At 40.1% G+C, this 19420-nt stretch overlaps 1 protein-coding gene across 1 annotated transcript in view; it reads left to right on the plus strand.

Annotated features, from left to right (window-relative positions):
- Window positions 1-19420, plus strand: part of SMIM14 (small integral membrane protein 14) — a 68980-nt gene that overhangs the window by 45281 nt on the left and 4279 nt on the right. Inside the window, exon 4 of the mRNA XM_070397746.1 lies at window positions 18078-18220. Coding sequence (XP_070253847.1) covers window positions 18078-18220 — 143 coding nt within the window. The remainder of the gene's footprint in view (window positions 1-18077; window positions 18221-19420) is intronic.

Here is a 19420-nt window from a genome sequence, read left to right on the forward strand (position 1 = left end):
GGTGAGTGGTGGTTCTCTCACTTCACCTTTCTTTATGTTGCTTCTTTAATAGCATTTATTAATCTGCATTCTGTCTTCTGATAAGCAATTCAGTTTTTTGACTCAGCAGGTAAAGCTAAAACTTGTTCTTCTAGTTGAAAGTAATCTTACTGAACTTACAGGAAAACTAGTGTTTATTACATTTGTGGTATTTGTGACCTTTGAGCCAGCCCCACCTGTAAACAGATATACTCTTATTTCTGTGAGTGAAATTTTCACTTCCTTAATTTATTTTATTATTATTTTTTTAAACAAGCTCCCTTTCCTTCTGGAGTTTTTTTTAAAAATATATTTCATTGATTTTTTTACAGAGAGAAAGGGAGAGGGATAGAGAGTTAGAAACATCGAGGAGAGAGAAACACCGATCAGCTGCCTCCTGCACACCTCCTACTGGGGATGTGCCCGCAACCAAGGTACATGCCCTTGACAGGAATCGAACCTGGGACCCTTCAGTCCGCAGGCCGATACTTTATGCACTGAGCCAAACTGGTCAGGGTAGGAGTTTATTTTTTATATTATTATTTTTTATTGATTTCAAAGAGGAAGGGAGATAGAGAGTTAGAAACATCAGTGATGAAAGAGAATCATTGATTAGCCGCCTCCTGCACGCCCCCCACTGGGAGGATCAAGCCTGCAACCCAGGCATGTGCTCCCGGCTCAACAGAACCCGGACCCTTTAGTCTGTATCCACTGAGTCCGTATACAGCTGATGCTGTATCCACTGAACCAAACCTGCAAGGGCCACTTCCTTAATTTAAATATAAAGGCAAGCTCTAGTCCTTGAGTATTAATTTGGTCATATTTGGCAGTTTTTTCCTACCAGTTCTTTTAGCATTTATTGGAAATCCTTTCTGAGAGCCATATTTTTTAATGGTTTAAGCAGTTGTTTCCTCTGGGTAATAAAATCACTTTTCTGTTTATTCTAAATTTTCTCTAGTGAGCTCTTGCTGTTTTTATAAAATATAAATCAAGGGTTCCCATGACTCCCCTCCTGAGGTTCAATAATTTGCTAAAATGCCTCACAGAACACGGGAAAACAGGTAATTTACTATCACTGGTTTATTAGCAACCAAATGGAAAAGATGCATAGGGCAAGGTGGGGTGGGGGGTGCAGAACTCTTATGTCTTTTTCTGGTGTGCCCTCCCGGCACATTGATGTGAACACCAGCCAGCAAGCTCTCTGAACCCCGTTGTTTTATGGAGGTTCCATTATGTAGGCGGGAAGGATTAAATCATTGGCCACTGGTGATTAACTTCTACCCTCCCTGGAGGGCAGGGAGTGGAGCTGAAAGTTCCAACCCTCTAATCCAGGGGTGGGCAAACTTTTTGACTCGAGGGCCACAATGGGTTCTTAAACTGGACCGGAGGGCCGGAACAAAAGCATGGATGGAGTGTTTGTGTGAACTAATATAAATTCAAAGTAAACATCATTACATAAAAGGGTACGGTCTTTGTTTTTTTTAGTTTTATTCATTTCAAGCAGGCCGTAGTTTGCCCACGTCTGCTCTAATCACCTGGTCTCAACCCTGGGCAAATAGCCCCTATCCTGAAGCTAGGGGCCCACCAAGAGTCACCTTATTAGCATAAACTCAGGTATAGCTGAAAGATTAATTATGAATAACAAAAGATGTTCCTATCACCCCTATCACTCAGGAAGTTCCAAGGTTTTAGATCTCTGTTCCAGGAACCAGGATGAAAGCCAAATACATATTTTGAATTATATCACAATATCATAGTACCTGTTATGCCTGCCATGTAGAATTGCATATTTGAGATGATGTAGTTGAATAGGGATCTCAGTACTTCATGTGGAAGCAGGATCTAGTTGCAGTCTGTTAGCAGATCTAGTTGCTGCGTGATTCTTTATATTGAGCTACATTTCACTTTATTGTGATGTACACCCATAGTTTTGCTCTCTATAATAGTATAAAACAAATCTGCTCACTCTTCTGAAAGACTGCCTATCAGATAGAGCTGTATGGTAACCAGCTCTATCACTAACTTACTGTTGAAGTAAATCAGCATGAAAACGGGTAGCTGTACTGAGGACAATGTAATTACTGCTTACCAGCTATTTTCAACCGTTTCATCTCGTGGCACACATAAACCAATTGCTAAAATTCTGCGGTACACCAAAAAAATGTATTTTTTGCCATTCTGACAAAAAAATAGATATAATTTTGATTCACACTGGATGGCTATTGTTTTTGTGTTGATTCTTGTCATTTTTTTATTTGACAATCTAAGGGAATAGAGGTCAGTGCCCCTGAATAAATAGTCAGGTATTGCATGTTTTAAAAGTTCTTGCAACACACCAGTTAAAAATTGCTGCTGTATATAACCCCCAAAATTACAGGCTTAAAGCCTATTGGTGCTTTGTCCACTTTCACTGTTATAGTTCTACTTTTCCAGTGAAAACTTATAAAAGTCTACAGAAATAATCCCTTAGGCTCTGCCACCTCATAGACTTCCTTCTCTACTCTCTCTCATCTTTCTGTGTCCAGCTAAGTTAATAGCTTCTTTGTAATATTCCATTTGGCATCGTTTTTTATTTTTCTTCTTATTTTAATTCTTATGAAACTGGAGAACCAATGGGTCTGGGCTGCCTTTCACTACTTGTACCAATTAAGCTGAGACAGGGTTGAATCATATATGAGCGTTTATTCCAATAATGCCAGCAGTATGGGAGAGCATCAGGTCATCCACAAAAATCTGCTCTTGCCCACCTGGTGTGCTCAGTGGTTGAGCGCCGACCTATGAACCAGGAGATCGAAGTTTGATTTCCGCTAGGGGCATGTGCCTGGGTCGTTGGCTTGGTCCCCAGTCGGGGGCATGCAGAAAGCAGCCTATTGGTGATTCTCTCTCATCAGATGCTTCTGTCTTTCTCCGTCTCCCTTTCTCTCTGAAATCAATTTTTTTAAAAACCTGCTCTACCCCTTCCCATAAGCCAGCTGCTCATATTGGGTAGAAGGACAAAGATTACATGGGAAAGTAGGAATTGCAGGCATGGGAAGTGGGCAAGGTGTAATGGTTACAGGTTACAGGCCATGTGGGCTGGGGTGGCAAAGGGCAGGCAAAGGTCGGTGCCTCTAGAGCCAGATTGTCTCAGCAACAAGGTGGTTAATCTTTCCGTGATGATGGGCCGTTCTCGGAAGAGGAAGATGGACTGCATTCTGATGTTGGCTGGAGTACAGCTCTCAGCCAGGTTAGAATGTGCTTTCTCTAATCAGAACAGAACAATCACAATTAACAGAGCATGATTAATATTTCTTATAATTATAGCTAGTCCCCATTGTTCTATTTCTGCCCCTAACACTTACCTGAGGACATGATTAGAGAGAGAATGAGAGAGAAAGAGAGAGAAACATCAATCAGCTGCCTTCCTCACACGCCGCAACCTAGGATTGAACCCGTAACCCAGGCATGTGCCCTGACGAACTGGCAACCCTTCCGTGCACAGGATGCCACTCAACCAACTGAGCCACTGTCGCCAGACTGGCATCTTTTTTATAATACTCATGTTTGCTTTTAAGGAAAACAGAACACTCTATTTTGGTGTACAAAGTTCTTTTGCATTTTTATGATTTGACATCTTTCCAGACCATAGAGTAAAAGGCATTCACCCTCATTTTTAAAAAGTTTATTTTAGAGGTGAGAGAAAGGGGGGGGGGGGGGGGAGAGAGAGAGAGAGAGAGAGAGAGAGAGAGAGAGAGACTTGTTGTTCCACTTATTTATGCATTCATTAGTTGCTTCCTATATGTGCCCTGACTGGAGATAGAACTCGCAACCTTGGAGTATCAGGACAATGCTCCAACCAACTGAGCTACCCAGCCAGGACTAAAAAGTACCCTCTTTTTTTTTTTTTTTAATACATTTTATTAATTTTTTACAGAGAGGAAGGGAGAGGGATAGAGAGTTAGAAACATCGATGAGAGAAAAACATCGATCAGCTGCCTCCTGCACACTCCCTACTGGGGATGTGCCCACAACCAAGGTACATGTCCTTGACTGGGATCGAACCTGGGACCCTTCAGTCCGAAGGCCGGCACTCTATCCACTGAGTCAAACCGGTCGGGGCTTACCCTCTTTTTTGTTGTTGTTAATCCTCACCTGAGGATTGATTTTTAGAGAGAGCGGAACGGGGGGAAGAGACAGAGAGAGCCACATCGATTGGTTGCCTCCCACAGCCCCAACGAGGCCAGGGATCAAGCCTGCAACTGAGTTCATGCCCTTGACTGGAATCGAACCCGTGACCCTTTAGTCCCAGCCGACACTAACCACTGAGCAAAAAGGCTAGGGCTGTTTACCCTCTTATGGCAAATAATTTCCAGGTAGTGAGGGAACAGATTTTATAACCTCCCCTTGATGTGCCCCTTACTATTTATATGTGCCTAAAGGTTATAACAATGAAAAGCATAGAGGCCAGGTCATTTAAAGGTCCATTTACCTCTCCATACTGACCTTGAAATAACTGCTCCTAACATTTGTTTGTATTACCTGCATACAGTGTCAGGGAATTTGAATAGCATACCTGTTCTGAGACTTCATGAAGTGAACAGTTGTCATCCTACTCATTCTCCCATCTACCCAGATCAAATCTCTAGGTGTTATTAACCTTCTATATATCTTCCCAGAATTTCATATACATGTACAAGCAAAATATGTATTTGCCCCTCGTTTTTGGACACTGTTCTGCTTTTTTTCTGTCAAAAAATAGCATATCTCATGGAAACTTCAACTTTTTTTTACAGCTTTAAAGTATTTTATTATACAGATATACCATAATTTATTAGTCAGACACTCTTGATGGACATTTAGTTTGTTTTAGTTTTTTTTTTTGTTAACCCCTAGAGTGCCGGGGAGCACGTTCATGCTCCTCCTGTCTTTCACCAAAAGTGCCCGGAGCGCTATCAAAGCTTCGAAATGGCATCCAGTTCTAAGTCTGCTTTTATTAGTGATGATGATATTGCTAAATATGTCAATGTAGTAAAGGTTTCCTTAAGTTTTTGAATATGTAACTTCATTTACTTGCGATTCATAATTTTTTTTCCTAAACTGCTATAAAATCAGCAAAAATGCCTTGGCAATTTTAGCATAGTTCCTAGGATGTTGGTTGGCACTCAAATCTTAATTTTGTGGGACTGCTATAAATGAAAAACATTGACTGTGATCAAGAGGTTTTACAGCTGGTTCATCTGTTATCCTTTATTCCTAGGAGGGTCTTTCAGTTAGTGGAAAATACGAGAAATGATCTTATTAAACCTTGGAGGTTAGGAAAACTATATCCATTTAGCCTTTTAAATGGAGAAATTCGACTGCATACTACTACCCTTTGAGCAAGGGTGGGGAATCTTTTTTCTGCCAAGGGCCATTTGTATATTTATAACATCATTCATGGGCCTTACAAAATTAACAACTTAAAAATTAGCCTGCTATATTTGGTCAGACATTCAATTAACTCACCCCTAATGGCATGGCAGGGCCAGACCAAGTGATTTCATGAGCCTTATATGGTCTGAGGGGAGGTTCTCCACCCCTTGTCTAGAGGCGTCCTTCACTTCTTTTTCTTTCTCCTCCTACCACCATACTAGTCAGTCACCAAGTGTACTTCTTCCATCCTAATACCATTTGTATTTGACCCTTTTCCATTCCCACTTCACCATCTTATCTAGGCTAGTTATTCCCACTAGGATCCATCTGCACTCAGTCATTTCTGTGCTGTAGTTGACCTTAATACTGGTAATGGCTAATGTTTATTAAATACCTACTGTGTACCAGGCATGATGCTAACTGCTTTTCGTGTACTGATCATTTCAACCTTCACAACTCTCTGAGATGATGGTAGTATTTCCATGTCACAGCTAAAGAAACTGAGGCATGGATTACATAGCTAAGAGGTGGTCTCAATTCTTAAAAAGTTAATGACTTTGCCGAAACTGGTTTGGCTCAGTGGATAGAGCGTCGGCCTGCGGACTGAAAGGTCCCAGGTTCGATTCCAGTCAAGGGCATGTACCTGGGTTGCGGGCACATCCCCAGTAGGAGATGTGCAGGAGGCGGCTGATCGATGTTTCTCTCTCATCGATGTTTCTAACTCTCTATCTCTCTCCCTTCCTCTCTGTAAAAAATCAATAAAATGTATTTAAAAAAAAAAAAAAAAAAAAAAAAGTTAATGACTTAATTAGGAGAAATAGGAAACCATTTCTTTAAACTAGAAATGCTATACTAGTCCAGAGTAGAAAGGAAAGAGTGGTCAGAGAAAATGGAAATTTTTACAGAAGAGAGAGAGGGATGTAGGATATAGGAGAATAAATAGAGGTTGTATACTAGTATAAGAACATGTCAGATGGGAAAAATAATGAGTACCCCAAGGCTGAGTTTGCAAAGTTGGCAAATGCTGTCAGCCAAACTAGTATTGAACTATTGCATCAGATTCATTTGGAAAGCTTTGAAAATATTGTTGGTTCCTTACCCCACCCCTGAGTTGCTTCTGAATTAGATGGTGTGAATTAGAATCTGTGGTGTTGATATTGTTGCAGGCTATCCTGATGCACAGGCAGACTAGGAACCACTGGCTAAAGAGAAGGTATAGGGTTGACAAAGGATGCTTTTTCTGAGAAATGGTAAGAGTTCATATTGATGAATAGGTCAAATCTTAGGAAGGGCCAGGCTGAAAGAGTTCAGAGTGGAAGCAACAGAGTGAGTCACTGGGTTGGTCAGCAGAGATGTGTTAAGAGCAGAGTTTTCTGGCAGCAAAATGCAGGAAGGAAAGGCTGCAATAGGAACCAAGCTACGAGACAGTTACAGGGAACCAAGTGTCATATTATCACTATGAGAGTTTTAAAAAGGAGTGGGCCTTTTGTCAGGGCTGCTTGATCCAGAAATATGAATTAGTGAATTTGTGATCTGAGGTTCAACTCTGAAGCTTCAGAATCTTTTACTTACAAAGAATATAAAAAAGTAAAGGATTCATTTTTCAAATTGAATAAAATAAGAATTGGCATTGGAGTTACACTTTTGGTTTATACAATTAATACTTTATTTCTGAGAGGGACACTATAAGGTGTTAATGTACAGCTATCTTTCTTTGGCTAACTTTAAATCTAGTTTTACTTAACAGGTAGTTATAAGCTTTCTTATAAAAAATTATTTTTAAGTCTGTATTTTCCAACTTTACTACCTACAGTTATAATAATTTTCAGAAGTCTGCCTCACTATGTGATATTGTCAGAGATTATGGCATAGCATAGAGGTCAAGAGCACAGGTTCTGGAATGAGAATACTTGTATTGAAGTCCCAGCTTTGCCACATATCACCTATATGACATTGGGATTTAATCCCTTTTCTCCAGTGTCCTAATCTATAAAATGAAGATATGATAGTACCTACCATAAAATAAAATTGTTAAATGGATTAAGAGAGATAATACTTGGTTCAAAGTAACCACTGAAATTTTTGCTGTTTAGTAATGAAATAATAAATAGTATTTGCTTTTTAAAAATCACTGTTGGATCAGCATATAGCACAGAATTAGAGGAGGCAAGAGTAGGTATGGGGAGATCTGCTGAGAGGCCATTGCAATAGACCAGACAAGAAGTGAAGGTAGCTAGAGCAAGTGTGGGAGCAGAGCTAGAATTGGACAGATTTGAGTGATATTAAGGTAGTAAAATTGACAGAAAACTCATGATGTGTTAAATAGAAGATCATTGAGAGAGAACAAAAGATATTCTCATAGGTTTCTGGCCAAGGCAGCTGAATGAATGGAGACCCAGTTTGGTGGGACATAGAAGGTGGGACAGGGGAAATGCTTGTTATTTTAGTTTAAGAAGCTGCTGAATGGTTCTGACGTATACCACAGTTTAAGAACATTTGATGGCGGTGTATAGGTGACCTTTTGAAAAGCTGTTCAGATGACAATGGAGGTGGATACCAACCAGAGCCGTGATGGGAGGTAGTGAACTGTAGACAGTTCTCAAGATATTAGCTCAGGGAAACGGGTTAAGATAGGGGAAATGAGGATTTTTTTTTAAGATGGGATAAACTTGATCACATTTAAGTGATTCTGGGTTGGCTGCAATGGAGAAAGGGGTGTTGAATACACAAGAGAGAAGATAGTGCATCCTCTCTAAGAGCAATGGGATCCAAAGCTCAAGTGGAGAAATTGGTTTTAGTTATAAAAGAGGCACATTTAGTATAATAGGAGGGAACCAAGGAAAAGATGTATATAGAGAAAAAAACCTGCTGATTCATTGTGTGATGAGTAATGCAGTTTTGGTGACTGAATACTATGTTAGCTGTTTCTGGGGAAGTGATTGGGGTTGGAACAGACCGAGGCTACATTCCTATCCAGCCTGCTGTTGGGCTAGCTCACCCCTTTGCCTGACTTTGTCCCCTTTGGTCACTAATCTTGTGGCCTCAGCAATGCCACTCCTCAAGTCCGCAGGCCTTCACTTTCTTGGGAGTGAGTCCTGGGCCCACGGACCCCAGTGTAATGCATCTTGCATGGATTTCTTTTACTTTTTCCTGAGGCAAGGAGAACAAAACCAAACAGTTATAGTGTTTTTTTAAAAAATATATTTCATTGATTTTTTACAGAGAGGAAGGAAGAGGGATAGAGAGAGTCAGAAACATCGATGAGAGAGAAACATCGATCAGCTGCCTCCTGCACACTCCCCACTGGGGATGTGCCCGAAACCAAGGTACATGCCCTTGACCGGAATCGAACCTGGGACCCTTGAGTCCACAAGCCGACGCTCTATCCACTGAGCCAAACCGGTTAGGGCAACAGTTATAGTCTTGACAGCCTATTTTAATAACCAACTAGAGATATTATGCTTAGAAATGTAATCTTCTGTAATTTTCATTTCTTTTTTTTTTTTTTTTTTTTTTTTCTTTTTTTTTTTTTTTTTTTTTTTTATTTTCCTCTTAAAGTATTACAAAGGGTATTACATAAGTATCCTTTTTCCCCCCCCCGCCCTTGACAAACCACTACCCTCCCTTACCCCCCAGTGTCTTATGTCCATTAGTTATGCTTATATGCATGCATACAAGTCCTTCGGTTGATCTCTTACTCCCCTCCCTCCTGCCCCCCAACTCTCTCTGGCCTTCCCACTGCAGTTTGACAATCAGTTTGAGGCAGCTCTGCCTCTGTATCTATTATTGTTCAAAAGTTTGTAATGGTCTTTATTATCCATGAATGAGTGAGATCATGTGGTATTTTTCCTTCATTGACTGGCTTGTTTCACTTAGCATAATGCTCTCCAGTTCCATCCATGATGTTGCAAATGGTAGGAGTTCCTTCTTTTTAACAGCAGCATAGTATTCCATCGTGTAGATGTACCACAGTTTTCTAATCCATTCATCTACTGATGGGCACTTAGGCTGTTTCCAGATCTTAGCTATGGTGAATTGTGCTGCTATGAACATCTGGGTGCATATATCCTTTCTGATAGGTGTTTCTGGTTTCTTGGGATATATTCCTAGTAGTGGGATCACAGGGTCAAATGGGAGTTCCATTTCCAATTTTTTGAGGAACCTCCATACTGCCTTCCATAGTGGCTGCACCAGTCTGCATTCCCACCAGCAGTGCACAAGTGTTCCTTTTTCTCCACATCCTCTCCAGCACTTGTCGTTTGTTGATTTGTTGATGATGGCCATTCTGACAGGTGTGAGATGGTACCTCATTGTTGTTTTGATTTGCATCTCTCGGATGATTAGTGACTTTGAGCATGTTTTCATATGTCTCTTGGCTTTCTGAATGTCCTCTTTTGAAAGGTGTCTATTTAGATCCTTTGCCCATTTTTTGATTGGATTGTTTATCTTCTTTTTGTTAAGTTGTATGAGTTCCCTATAAATTTTGGAGATTAAGCCCTTATCCGATATGACGTTGGCAAATATGTTTTCCCACGAGGTGGGTTTTCTTGTTGTTTTGTTGATGGTTTCTTTTGCTGTGCAGAAGCTTTTTATTTTGATGTAGTCCCATTTGTTCAGTTTCTCTTTAGTTTCAACTGCCCTAGGAGCTGTATCAGTGAAGAAATTGTTTTGGCATATGTCTGAGATTTTGTTGCCTTTGTATTCTTCTAGAATTTTTATGGTTTCCTGTCGTACATTTAAGTCCTTTATCCATTTTGAGTTTATTCTTGTGTATGGTGTAAGTTGGTGGTCTAGTTTCATTTTCTTGCATATGTCTGTCCAATTTTCCCAACACCATTTATTGAAGAGACTATCTTGGCTCCATTGTATGTTCATGCCTCCTTTGTCAAAAATTAATTGAGCATATTGGTTCGGGCTAATTTCTGGACTCTCTATTCTATTCCACTGATCTATATGTCTGTTCTTGTGCCAGTACCAGGCAGTTTTGAGAACAGTGGCTTTGTAATACAGCTTGATATCTGGCATTGAGATCCCACCTACTTTGTTCTTTCTCAGGATCGTTGCAGCTATTCGGGGTCTTTTTTTATTCCAGATGAATTTTTGGAGAGTTCGTTCTAGATCTTTGAAGAAGGCCATTGGTATTTTAATGGGAAGTGCGTTGAATGTATAGATTGCTTTGGGTAGTATGGACATTTTAATGATGTTGATTCTACCAATCCAAGAACATGGTATGTTCTTCCATCTGTTTATGTCTTCCTCTATCTCTTTTTTCAACGTCCTGTAGTTTTCTGAGTAGAGGTCTTTAACCTCTTTAGTTAAGTTTATTCCTAGGTATCTTAATTTTTTTGGTGCGATGGTAAATGGGATTGTTTTTCTGATCTCCCTTTCTGAAAGTTCACTGTTGGTGAATAGAAATGCCTCAGATTTCTTGGGGTTAATTTTGTATCCTGCTACATTGCCAAATTCATGTATTAAGTCTAGTAGCTTTTTGATGGAGTCTCTAGGGTTTTGTATGTATAATATCATGTCATCTGCAAATAAGGACAGTTTTACTTCCTCTTTTCCAATTTGGATGCCTTTTATTCCTTCTTCTTGCCTAATTGCAATGGCTAATACTTCCAGTACTATGTTGAACAGGAGTGGTGAGAGTGGGCATCCCTGTCTTGTTCCTGTTCTTAGGGGAAATGGTGTTAGTTTTTGTCCATTGAGTATGATGTTGGCAGTGGGCCTGTCATATATGGCTTTTATTATGTTGAGGTATGATCCTTCTATTCCCACCTTTCTGAGAGTTTTTATCAAAAATGGGTGTTGGATTTTGTCGAATGCTTTTTCTGCATCAATTGATATGACCATGTGGTTTTTTTCTTTCAATTTGTTTATGTGATGTATCACATTTATTGATTTACGGATGTTGTACCATCCTTGCATCTCTGGGATGAATCCTACTTGGTCATGGTGTATGATCCTTCTGATGTACTGCTGGATCCGATTTGCTAAGATTTTGTTGAGGATTTTGGCATCTATGTTCATGAGGGATATTGGCCTGTAATTCTCTTTCATTGTGATGTCTTTACCTGGTTTTGGTATTAGGGTGATGCTGGCTTCATAGAATGAGCTTGGAAGCGTTCCTTCCTCTTGAATTTTTTGTAGTAGTCTGAGGAGGGTAGGTTTTAGTTCTTCCTTGAATGTTTGGTAGAACTCCCCTGTGAAGCCGTCTGGCCCTGGGCTTTTGTTTGCTGGAAGCTTTCTGATGACTGCTTCAATTTCTTCCATAGTTATTGGCCTATTGAGGTTTTTAGATTCTTCCTGATTGAGTTTTGGAATGTTGTATTTTTCTAGGAATTTGTCCATTTCCTCCAGGTTGTCCAGTTTGTTGGAGTAGAGTTGCTCGTAGTATTGTTTAACAATCATTTGTATTTCTGTGGGGTCTGTTGTTATTTCGCCTCTATCATTTCTGATTTGGTTTATTTGGGACCTCTCTCTTTGCTTCTTGGTGAGCCTGGCTAGGGGTTTGTCAATCTTGTTTATCCTTTCAAAGAACCAGCTCTTGGTTTCATTGATTTTCTGTATTGTTTTTTTGGTCTCTATGTCATTGATTTCTGCTCTAATCTTTATTATCTCCTTCCTTCTGCTCACTCTGGGGTTTTCTTGTTGCTCTCTTTCTAATTCTTTGAGTTGTAGAGTTAGATGATTGACTACCATTTTTTCTTGTTTTTTGAGATAGGCCTGTAGAGCTATAAACTTCCCTCTCAGGACTGCTTTCATTGTGTCCCAGAGGTTTTGGATTGTTGTGTTTTCATTGTCATTAGTGTCCAGGATGTTTTTAATTTCTTCTTTGATGTCATCGGTAACCCAATCAATATTTAATAACATGCTATTCAGCTTCCAAGTGTTTGAGTATTTTGGGTTGTTTTTATTGTAGTTTATTTCTAACATTATGCCATCGTGGTCTGTGAAGAAGCTTTTTATGATTTCAATCTTCTTGAATTTGTGGAGACTTTGCTTGTGACCCAATATGTGGTCTATTTTTGAATATGTCCCATGAGCACCTGAGAGGAATGTATATTCCGCAGCTGTGGGGTGAAGTGTTCTGAAGATGTCAATTAAGTCCATCTGATCTAGTGAGTCATTTAGGATTGCTGTTTCTTTGCTGAGTTTTTGTCTAGCGGATTTATCCAGTGATGTCAGTGGTGTATTAAAGTCCCCTACTATGATTGTATTGTTGTCGATCTCTCCCCTGATATCTTCCAGAAGTTTTCTTATGTATGTGGGTGCTCCTGCATTGGGTGCATATATGTTTACCAGGGTTATATCTTCTTGTTGTATTGATCCCTTTAGTATTATGAAGTGGCCTTCCTTATCTCTGGTTATGGCCTTCACTTTGAGATGTACTTTGTCAGATATAAGTATTGCTACCCCGGCTTTCTTTTCCTTTCCATTTGCGTGAAAGATATTTTTCCATCCCTTCACTTTCAGTCTGTGTGAGTCCCTTCTAATGAGGTGGGTCTCTTGTAGACAGCAGATGTATGGGTCATGTTTTTTTATCCATTCAGCCACTCGATGTCTTTTGGTTGGAGCATTTAGTCCATTTACATTTAAAGTTATTATTGAAAGGTATTTGTTTGTAGCCATTTCTTTTTGTGTGTGTGTGTGTGGCTGTTTTCTTTCTGAGCTTGATATTTCTTCTTTTTACACCAGTCCCTTTAGCATTTCTTGCATGGCTGGCTTGGTGGTGATAAACTCCCTTAGCCCTTTTTTGTCTGTGAAGCTTCTTATTTCCCCTTCAATTTTGAATGATAGCCTTGCTGGATAGAGTATTCTTGGATTCAGTCCTTTGCTTTGCATCACTTTGTAGATTTCCGTCCATTCTTTTCTGGCCTGATGTGTTTCTGTTGAGAAATCATTTGATAATCTAATGGGAGATCCCTTGTATGTTACTTTCCGTCTCTCTCTTGCAGCCTGTAAGATTCTCTCTTTATCCTGAACATTTGCCATGGTAATTATGATGTGTCTTGGTGTGGGTCTTTTCGGGTTCACCTTGTTTGGGACTCTCTGGGCTTGTGTGACTTTTTTCTTCCCCACCTCAGGGAAGTTTTCTGATATTATTTCTTCGAATAGGTTTTCTAATCCATGTTCATCTTTCTGTTGTTCTGGCACCCCTATTATTCGTATGTTGTTTCGTTTCATGTTGTCCCAAAGCTCCCTTAGGCTCTCCTCCTGTCTTTTAATTTTTTTCTCCATTTGCCGTACAGTTTGAGTGTGTTTTGCTTCCTTGTCTTCTAATTCACTAATTCGGTCCTCCGCTTCTCCCAGTCTACTGTTGATACTTTCAATGGAGTTTTTTATTGAAGCTATGTCACTCTTCATTTCTTCTTGGGACTTACTTAAGTTGTTGATTTTTTCATCTGTTTCTTCTAGCTTCTTGCATAAGTAGTTGAGTTTTTCATCTGTTTCTTCTTGCTTCTTGAACATGTGGTGCATGTACTCTAGGAACCTTATTCTGAATTCTTTTTCCGTCATGTTGCATATCTCTGTCTCACTTAGCTGCTTTTCTGGCGAGTCCTCCTTTTCTTTCCTTTGGGGGTTTCTTTGCCTACCCATGTTTGATCTCGCTGACATATGTAGATGTTGAGGTGTTCAGTGGCTGCTCCCTGGGTGGCAGGGGCTCCTTGGGTTGTGGTTGCTGCTCAGACGGTTGCGGTAGCAGCTGCTTTCCAGTTGGCAGCAGCTCCTCTGGTGGGTGTTGTTCACAGCTGTGTTGGCTCTTCTGGCTGGTGGGGGGAGGCTTCACGTACAGTTGCTGTTCCACAGACAGAGGGTGTGGTGATCAGGAGGCTGTGGTGATCAGGAGGCTGCGGTGATCAGGGGGCTGCTGTTGCTTGGATCTGCTGCGTTGATTTAAAGGCACAAAATACAACAGAGCAAGGCACAACGTACCAGGCACTGAACACAAGTATATTCACAATATTAATAACTCCAAATAAAGGTGGCCAACCGAATTAAGAGAATTAGGGGATAAGGGAGAAAGAAGAGAAGAAGATAAAAGAGAGAACAGAAAAGAAAAATAAGAAAAAAACAAACAAAAAAGGAGTGCAAAAATAGAATTGGGAAAAAAGAGGGGGGAGAAAAGAGAGCGAAAAAAGAGAATGAAGTAGAAGTGGGGAAGAGACTCCCCGTATGAGGAGCAAACTCCAATAGAACTGCCACTAATCTCAACAAATTCCAGCAACAGATCCCTGGAGATGAATGCAAACTACAAACCACCAATAATATCCAGAGGGGTAAGGGAAAACAGAAGCACAAAAATAGCTGGGGTGGGGTGGGGGAGGGAAGGGAAAAACCAGCAGAAAAAAAAAAGAAAAAGAAAAAGAAAAAGAAAAACAACCTCACAACCAGTCCTAAAAAAGAAGAAAAAACACAAAACAAAACAAACAAACAAATTTAAAAAAAAAAAAAAAAAAAAAAGCCCAATATATTCAACAATCAAGAAAACAATAGAAAGATAAGAGAGAAAAAAAAATGGTTGGAAAGTGAAGAAGGATAAAGAATAGGTGTATAAGGATTTAGAGCAGTAGATTGGAAATAGGATATATAAGTAGGGTGGAATTAGACAGGGGGTAAAAAGAGGGAATTGGGAAGGTCTGGAGCAGGAATAGGGTAAGAGAAACAGGACACCAAAAGGGGAAAAGTAAGGAAGAGGGTTTTAGCAAAGAGGTGGAATTGAGATAGGGAAAATTAATGCTAAAGGAACGATGAAAATAGAATGGAGAACACTAATCCCAAAAGAAAATAAAGAGAAAATAAAATGGCACTTTAAAAAATGGTAAAATGGTAGGAGTAATAATACTGGTTAAAAATAAAAATGTGGTAATTGAAAGGGTAAAATCAGGTGATGGAAAAAGAAGAAAAAGAGAAAAAAAAATTGGTTTCTTAGTAAAAAGGTGAAAAAATTAAAAAGAAAAAGAAAAAGAAAAAATTTGCAGTAGTGATGGTCTTTCGGTTCTTCTACTCTTCAGCCTGGTTCGCCTTGGTCCTGCCAGGTATTTAGGAGAGTGTTGCCTGCATTACACTGTTCCTCCGTGTTGTAAATCACAGTCCTGATTTTAAAGCAGGCCGTATTTGTGATCCAGTCTGCCTTAATTTGTATTCCCCTAAGAGTCAGTTTGTGGCTCAACCTCTGGGTGGCAGTGTTTTTGGGTTGGCCTCTGAGGCTATACAGCTTCTCTATCCTTTTTTAATCCTTACCCTGCTCTGTGTTGTTGGTGGGACTGAAAATCCCTCTATAGGCCAGACCCTGGTAACTCCCAGGGGCTAATCAGCTTGTTTTAGTCCTTTATCTCATACAGGGTGGAATCTGGGTGTGGCTGTGCTCCTTGCCTGGGGGGCTGGGGGGAGGAATTCCACCCTCTGGAGGAATGGCTGCCCCAGTCCTGGGCCCAGGGGGGTCTCAGCACTCAATTCGCTGCCACCTCCTCCGGCTCCCCCTCTTTCCTCAGCCTCTCCCCAGATTCCCCTCGTCTGCACCTTCACCCTCTCTTCAGCACAGGTGAGTGTCTGTATCCGAACTGTCCTATGAGCAGGGTTCAGTGAAAACAAAGAAACAGACAAACGCCGGCCGGCCGCGGAAACGCTCCTCTTACCGGTCTGGGAAACGCTCCTCTTACCAGCACTGCATGGTCTGGGAAACGCTCCTCTCTTATGGGCACTGCACGGTCTGATCAGTTCCTCAGGATGCCCCCTTTAGTCTCAGTTCTCCGCAATCACAAAATCCAAATCTCAAATCTCCTGGCGCCAGCAAACCCGCGGAACTCCTTACCCTGGTCAGGGTCTGTGTCTGTCCCAAGAGACGCGGCTGTCTGCCATGCGGTCTCCCTCCGACCCTCTGGGCTCAGGTCTGGCAAACTTTCCTGCCCAGATCCCTGGTTTTTAACCTTTCCAGGGGAGGTCTGCCCTTCCAGGCTGCAAGCCGTCTCACCAGCTGAGTAAATTTGCCAATTCGGGGTGGGTGTTATTAGTTTCAGCTGCTTACTCCGTTTGCTCCGGGACAAGACCTGGGACGCGTCTGCCTATATCGCCGCCATCTTGCTTCCTCTCCTCAATTTTCATTTCTGATAATTGAATTTTCTAATATAGTACAGTAAAAATTTGTTTCATTTATTAGAAGTTTTTGAAGCTCATACCTTGGGCCAGGCACTGTGGTAGGTACTTGTTATTTTGAATGAAATAAAATATGGCTGCCTCACCCGAACCGGTTTGGCTCAGTGGATAGAGCGTCGGCCTGCGGACTCAAGGGTCCCAGGTTCGATTCCGGTCAAGGGCATGTACCTTGGTTTCGGGCACATCCCCAGTAGGGGGTGTGCAGGAGGCAGCTGATCGATGTTTCTAACTCTCTATCCCTCTCCCTCTCTGTGAAAAATCAAAATATATTTTAAAAAATAAATAAGTAAAATAAAATAAAATATGGCTGCCTCAAGGAGCAGAGAAAAATGATATATACATACGCGCACCTGACATTTTCTTTTTTTAATATGTGGAATATTTTTGTTGTTGTTTTATTTTTTTACTGATTTCAGAGAGGAAGGGAGAGGGAGAGAGAGAGACAAACATCAATGATGAGAGGAATCATTGGTCAGCTGCTTCCTGCACGCCCCCTACTGGGGTTTGAGCACACAACCTGGGCATGTGCCCTTGATCGGAATCGAACCTGGGACCTTTTAGTCCGCAGGCCAACTCTCTGTCCACTGAGCCAAACTGGCTAGGGCTGACATTTCTTTTGATAAATGCATAGACTTTAAAATATCTAGATCTGAATCCAACTTCTTTATGCAAAAAAAGGCCAAATTAATATCTCTTTGTTTGAGAATATCATTGAAGGGATCTTTAATCTATATATTACATAACTCAGATGTTCCTTTTTCCTTAAGCTTTGTTATTTTTTTCTTGCTGCTTCTGTAATTAAAATGCAGAATTCCTCCTTCCCCAAAAGTAAGTGTCTTTATTGTATATCAGACAATTTTAACCTGGGTTCCATAGATCTCAATATATCTGGATTAATGGCTTTGTGGGACAATGAACTTTCCACAATTATATGCAAAATTACTGAATTTGTATACATAGATATTTACAGTGAAGTGGGTCCCCTTAATTTTTATCAAATTCTCAAAGGATTCTATTCCAAGATATTAAGAACTACACTATTAAAATCTTCATTTAGCCCTGACCAGTTTGGCTCAGTGGCTAGAGCGTCGGCCTGTGGACTGAAGAGTCCCAGGTTCGATTCCAGTCAAGGGCATGTACCTTGGTTGCAGGCACATCCCCAGTATGGGGTGTGCAGGAGGCAGCTGATGGATGTTTCTCTCTCATGGATGTTTCTAACTCTCTATCCCTCTCCCTTCCTCTCTGTAAAATATATATTTTTTAAAAATCTTCATTTAGTAGGTTTTGGCTTTTGACTATTTTATACAATTTATCATCTAGATTTTCTCACAGGAGGAAAGGGAAATTGAAAATGTAATACTTCATAATTCTACTTCTCTAAATTATGACTACAGTTTTTTATATTACTACAGTTTTTGAAGTTAACATTTAAACATAATTGTTTTTACATTTATCTAACAATATTATAATCATGCTCCAGTTTTTGTTGCAAATATTTTTTTTGTCTTTAGTACCAGGACCCTCTGGTGATAATGGCATCAGTATTACCATGATCTTAATGGCCTGGATGGTAATTGCATTGATCTTGTTTCTACTGAGACCTCCTAATCTTCGAGGATCCAATCTAACTGGGAAGCCAACCAGTCCTCATAATGTAAGTGCTGTTGATTAGAAACCCATTTGAAGAGGTTGGGGCGCGGGGGGGAGTAATGGCATGAAAAGGGGGGGGGGGAGTTTGTTTTGACTGAAAGATCTGAATTAGCAAAAGGAAGATTTAATTCATGGAGTAAGTTAAAGTTCTTCCTTTGTCATCCTAGTAAATCTTGCAACCTCAAATGGCTTCGTGTTCATAGCGTTTACATACAGAGATAAGCATAGTAGCCCAAAAATAATTTAAAATGAATTCCAATTTTCACTCACACGAGAAACATTAAAAATGATTCAGCTTATGATAATCTACAGCAATATTTCTCAGATCTCAGTCCTCTTCCCCAGTTCTATCCATCTCTCAGTTGATTCTTTGCCTGTCATGTTTCCAGCTCCCTGAATTCTCTTACTAGCTGCAATTGAAATGGTTTTACCTACACTCCATTTTCTCCCCTCTGTTCTAGCTATTAAATACAGTAAAGACACTGAGTCTATCTGGCTAAATCCTGTTTTCCCATCCTATTTCTCTCAAACTCATTTTTCTGATTCTGCATTACAATAATCAACTGAGCTGGCAGAAGCAGAGGTAGGAATCACCCATGTTGATAAATTTTGATAGTCATGATTACAACCATTTTTAGAATTTTCTATATGAAAAACATCACTCCATCATGTTTTCTCACAGGAGGAAAGGGAAATTGAAAATGTAACACTTCGTAATTCTACTTCTACTAGAATTCTACCCAGTACAGAGTTCTCGGTACTGTCTTTACTAGAACCTCCATTAAAGGATCCCTTTTCATCATTTTCAGAACCAGCATTTATTTATTTATTTTTTTCATTCGCTTTGGATATCTCTTTTAAAATATTTCTGTGATGGATTCATTTTTTGAACATCAAATTATCCCACAAATTCCTTCAACCTTCACCATGTGGAATTCCTAAAATAATTGCTTCTTTTCCTTAATCCTGTGTTGTTAATATAAAAAAGTTCAGTTAACCTAATTTCTTATGCAAGAGAAAGCAAATGTGCAATGTTAATTGGTCAGTGCTTTAGTTTTTTTAGGATTAGAACATTTAGATATATAACATGCTGACTTCAATTAAGAAAGAAGGCCTCATTAGCACTATCTAAAAAAGCCTTAAATTTATTTTTGTTTTTGTCTTGGAGAGGGGATTAGCCATTAAACAGCTGTCTTGATAAATT

Source organism: Myotis yumanensis, unplaced genomic scaffold (assembly GCF_028538775.1).
Source record: "Myotis yumanensis isolate MYYU_CA2020_CCGP unplaced genomic scaffold, mMyoYum1.0.hap1 SCAF_1, whole genome shotgun sequence".
Lineage (NCBI taxonomy): Eukaryota > Metazoa > Chordata > Mammalia > Chiroptera > Vespertilionidae > Myotis > Myotis yumanensis.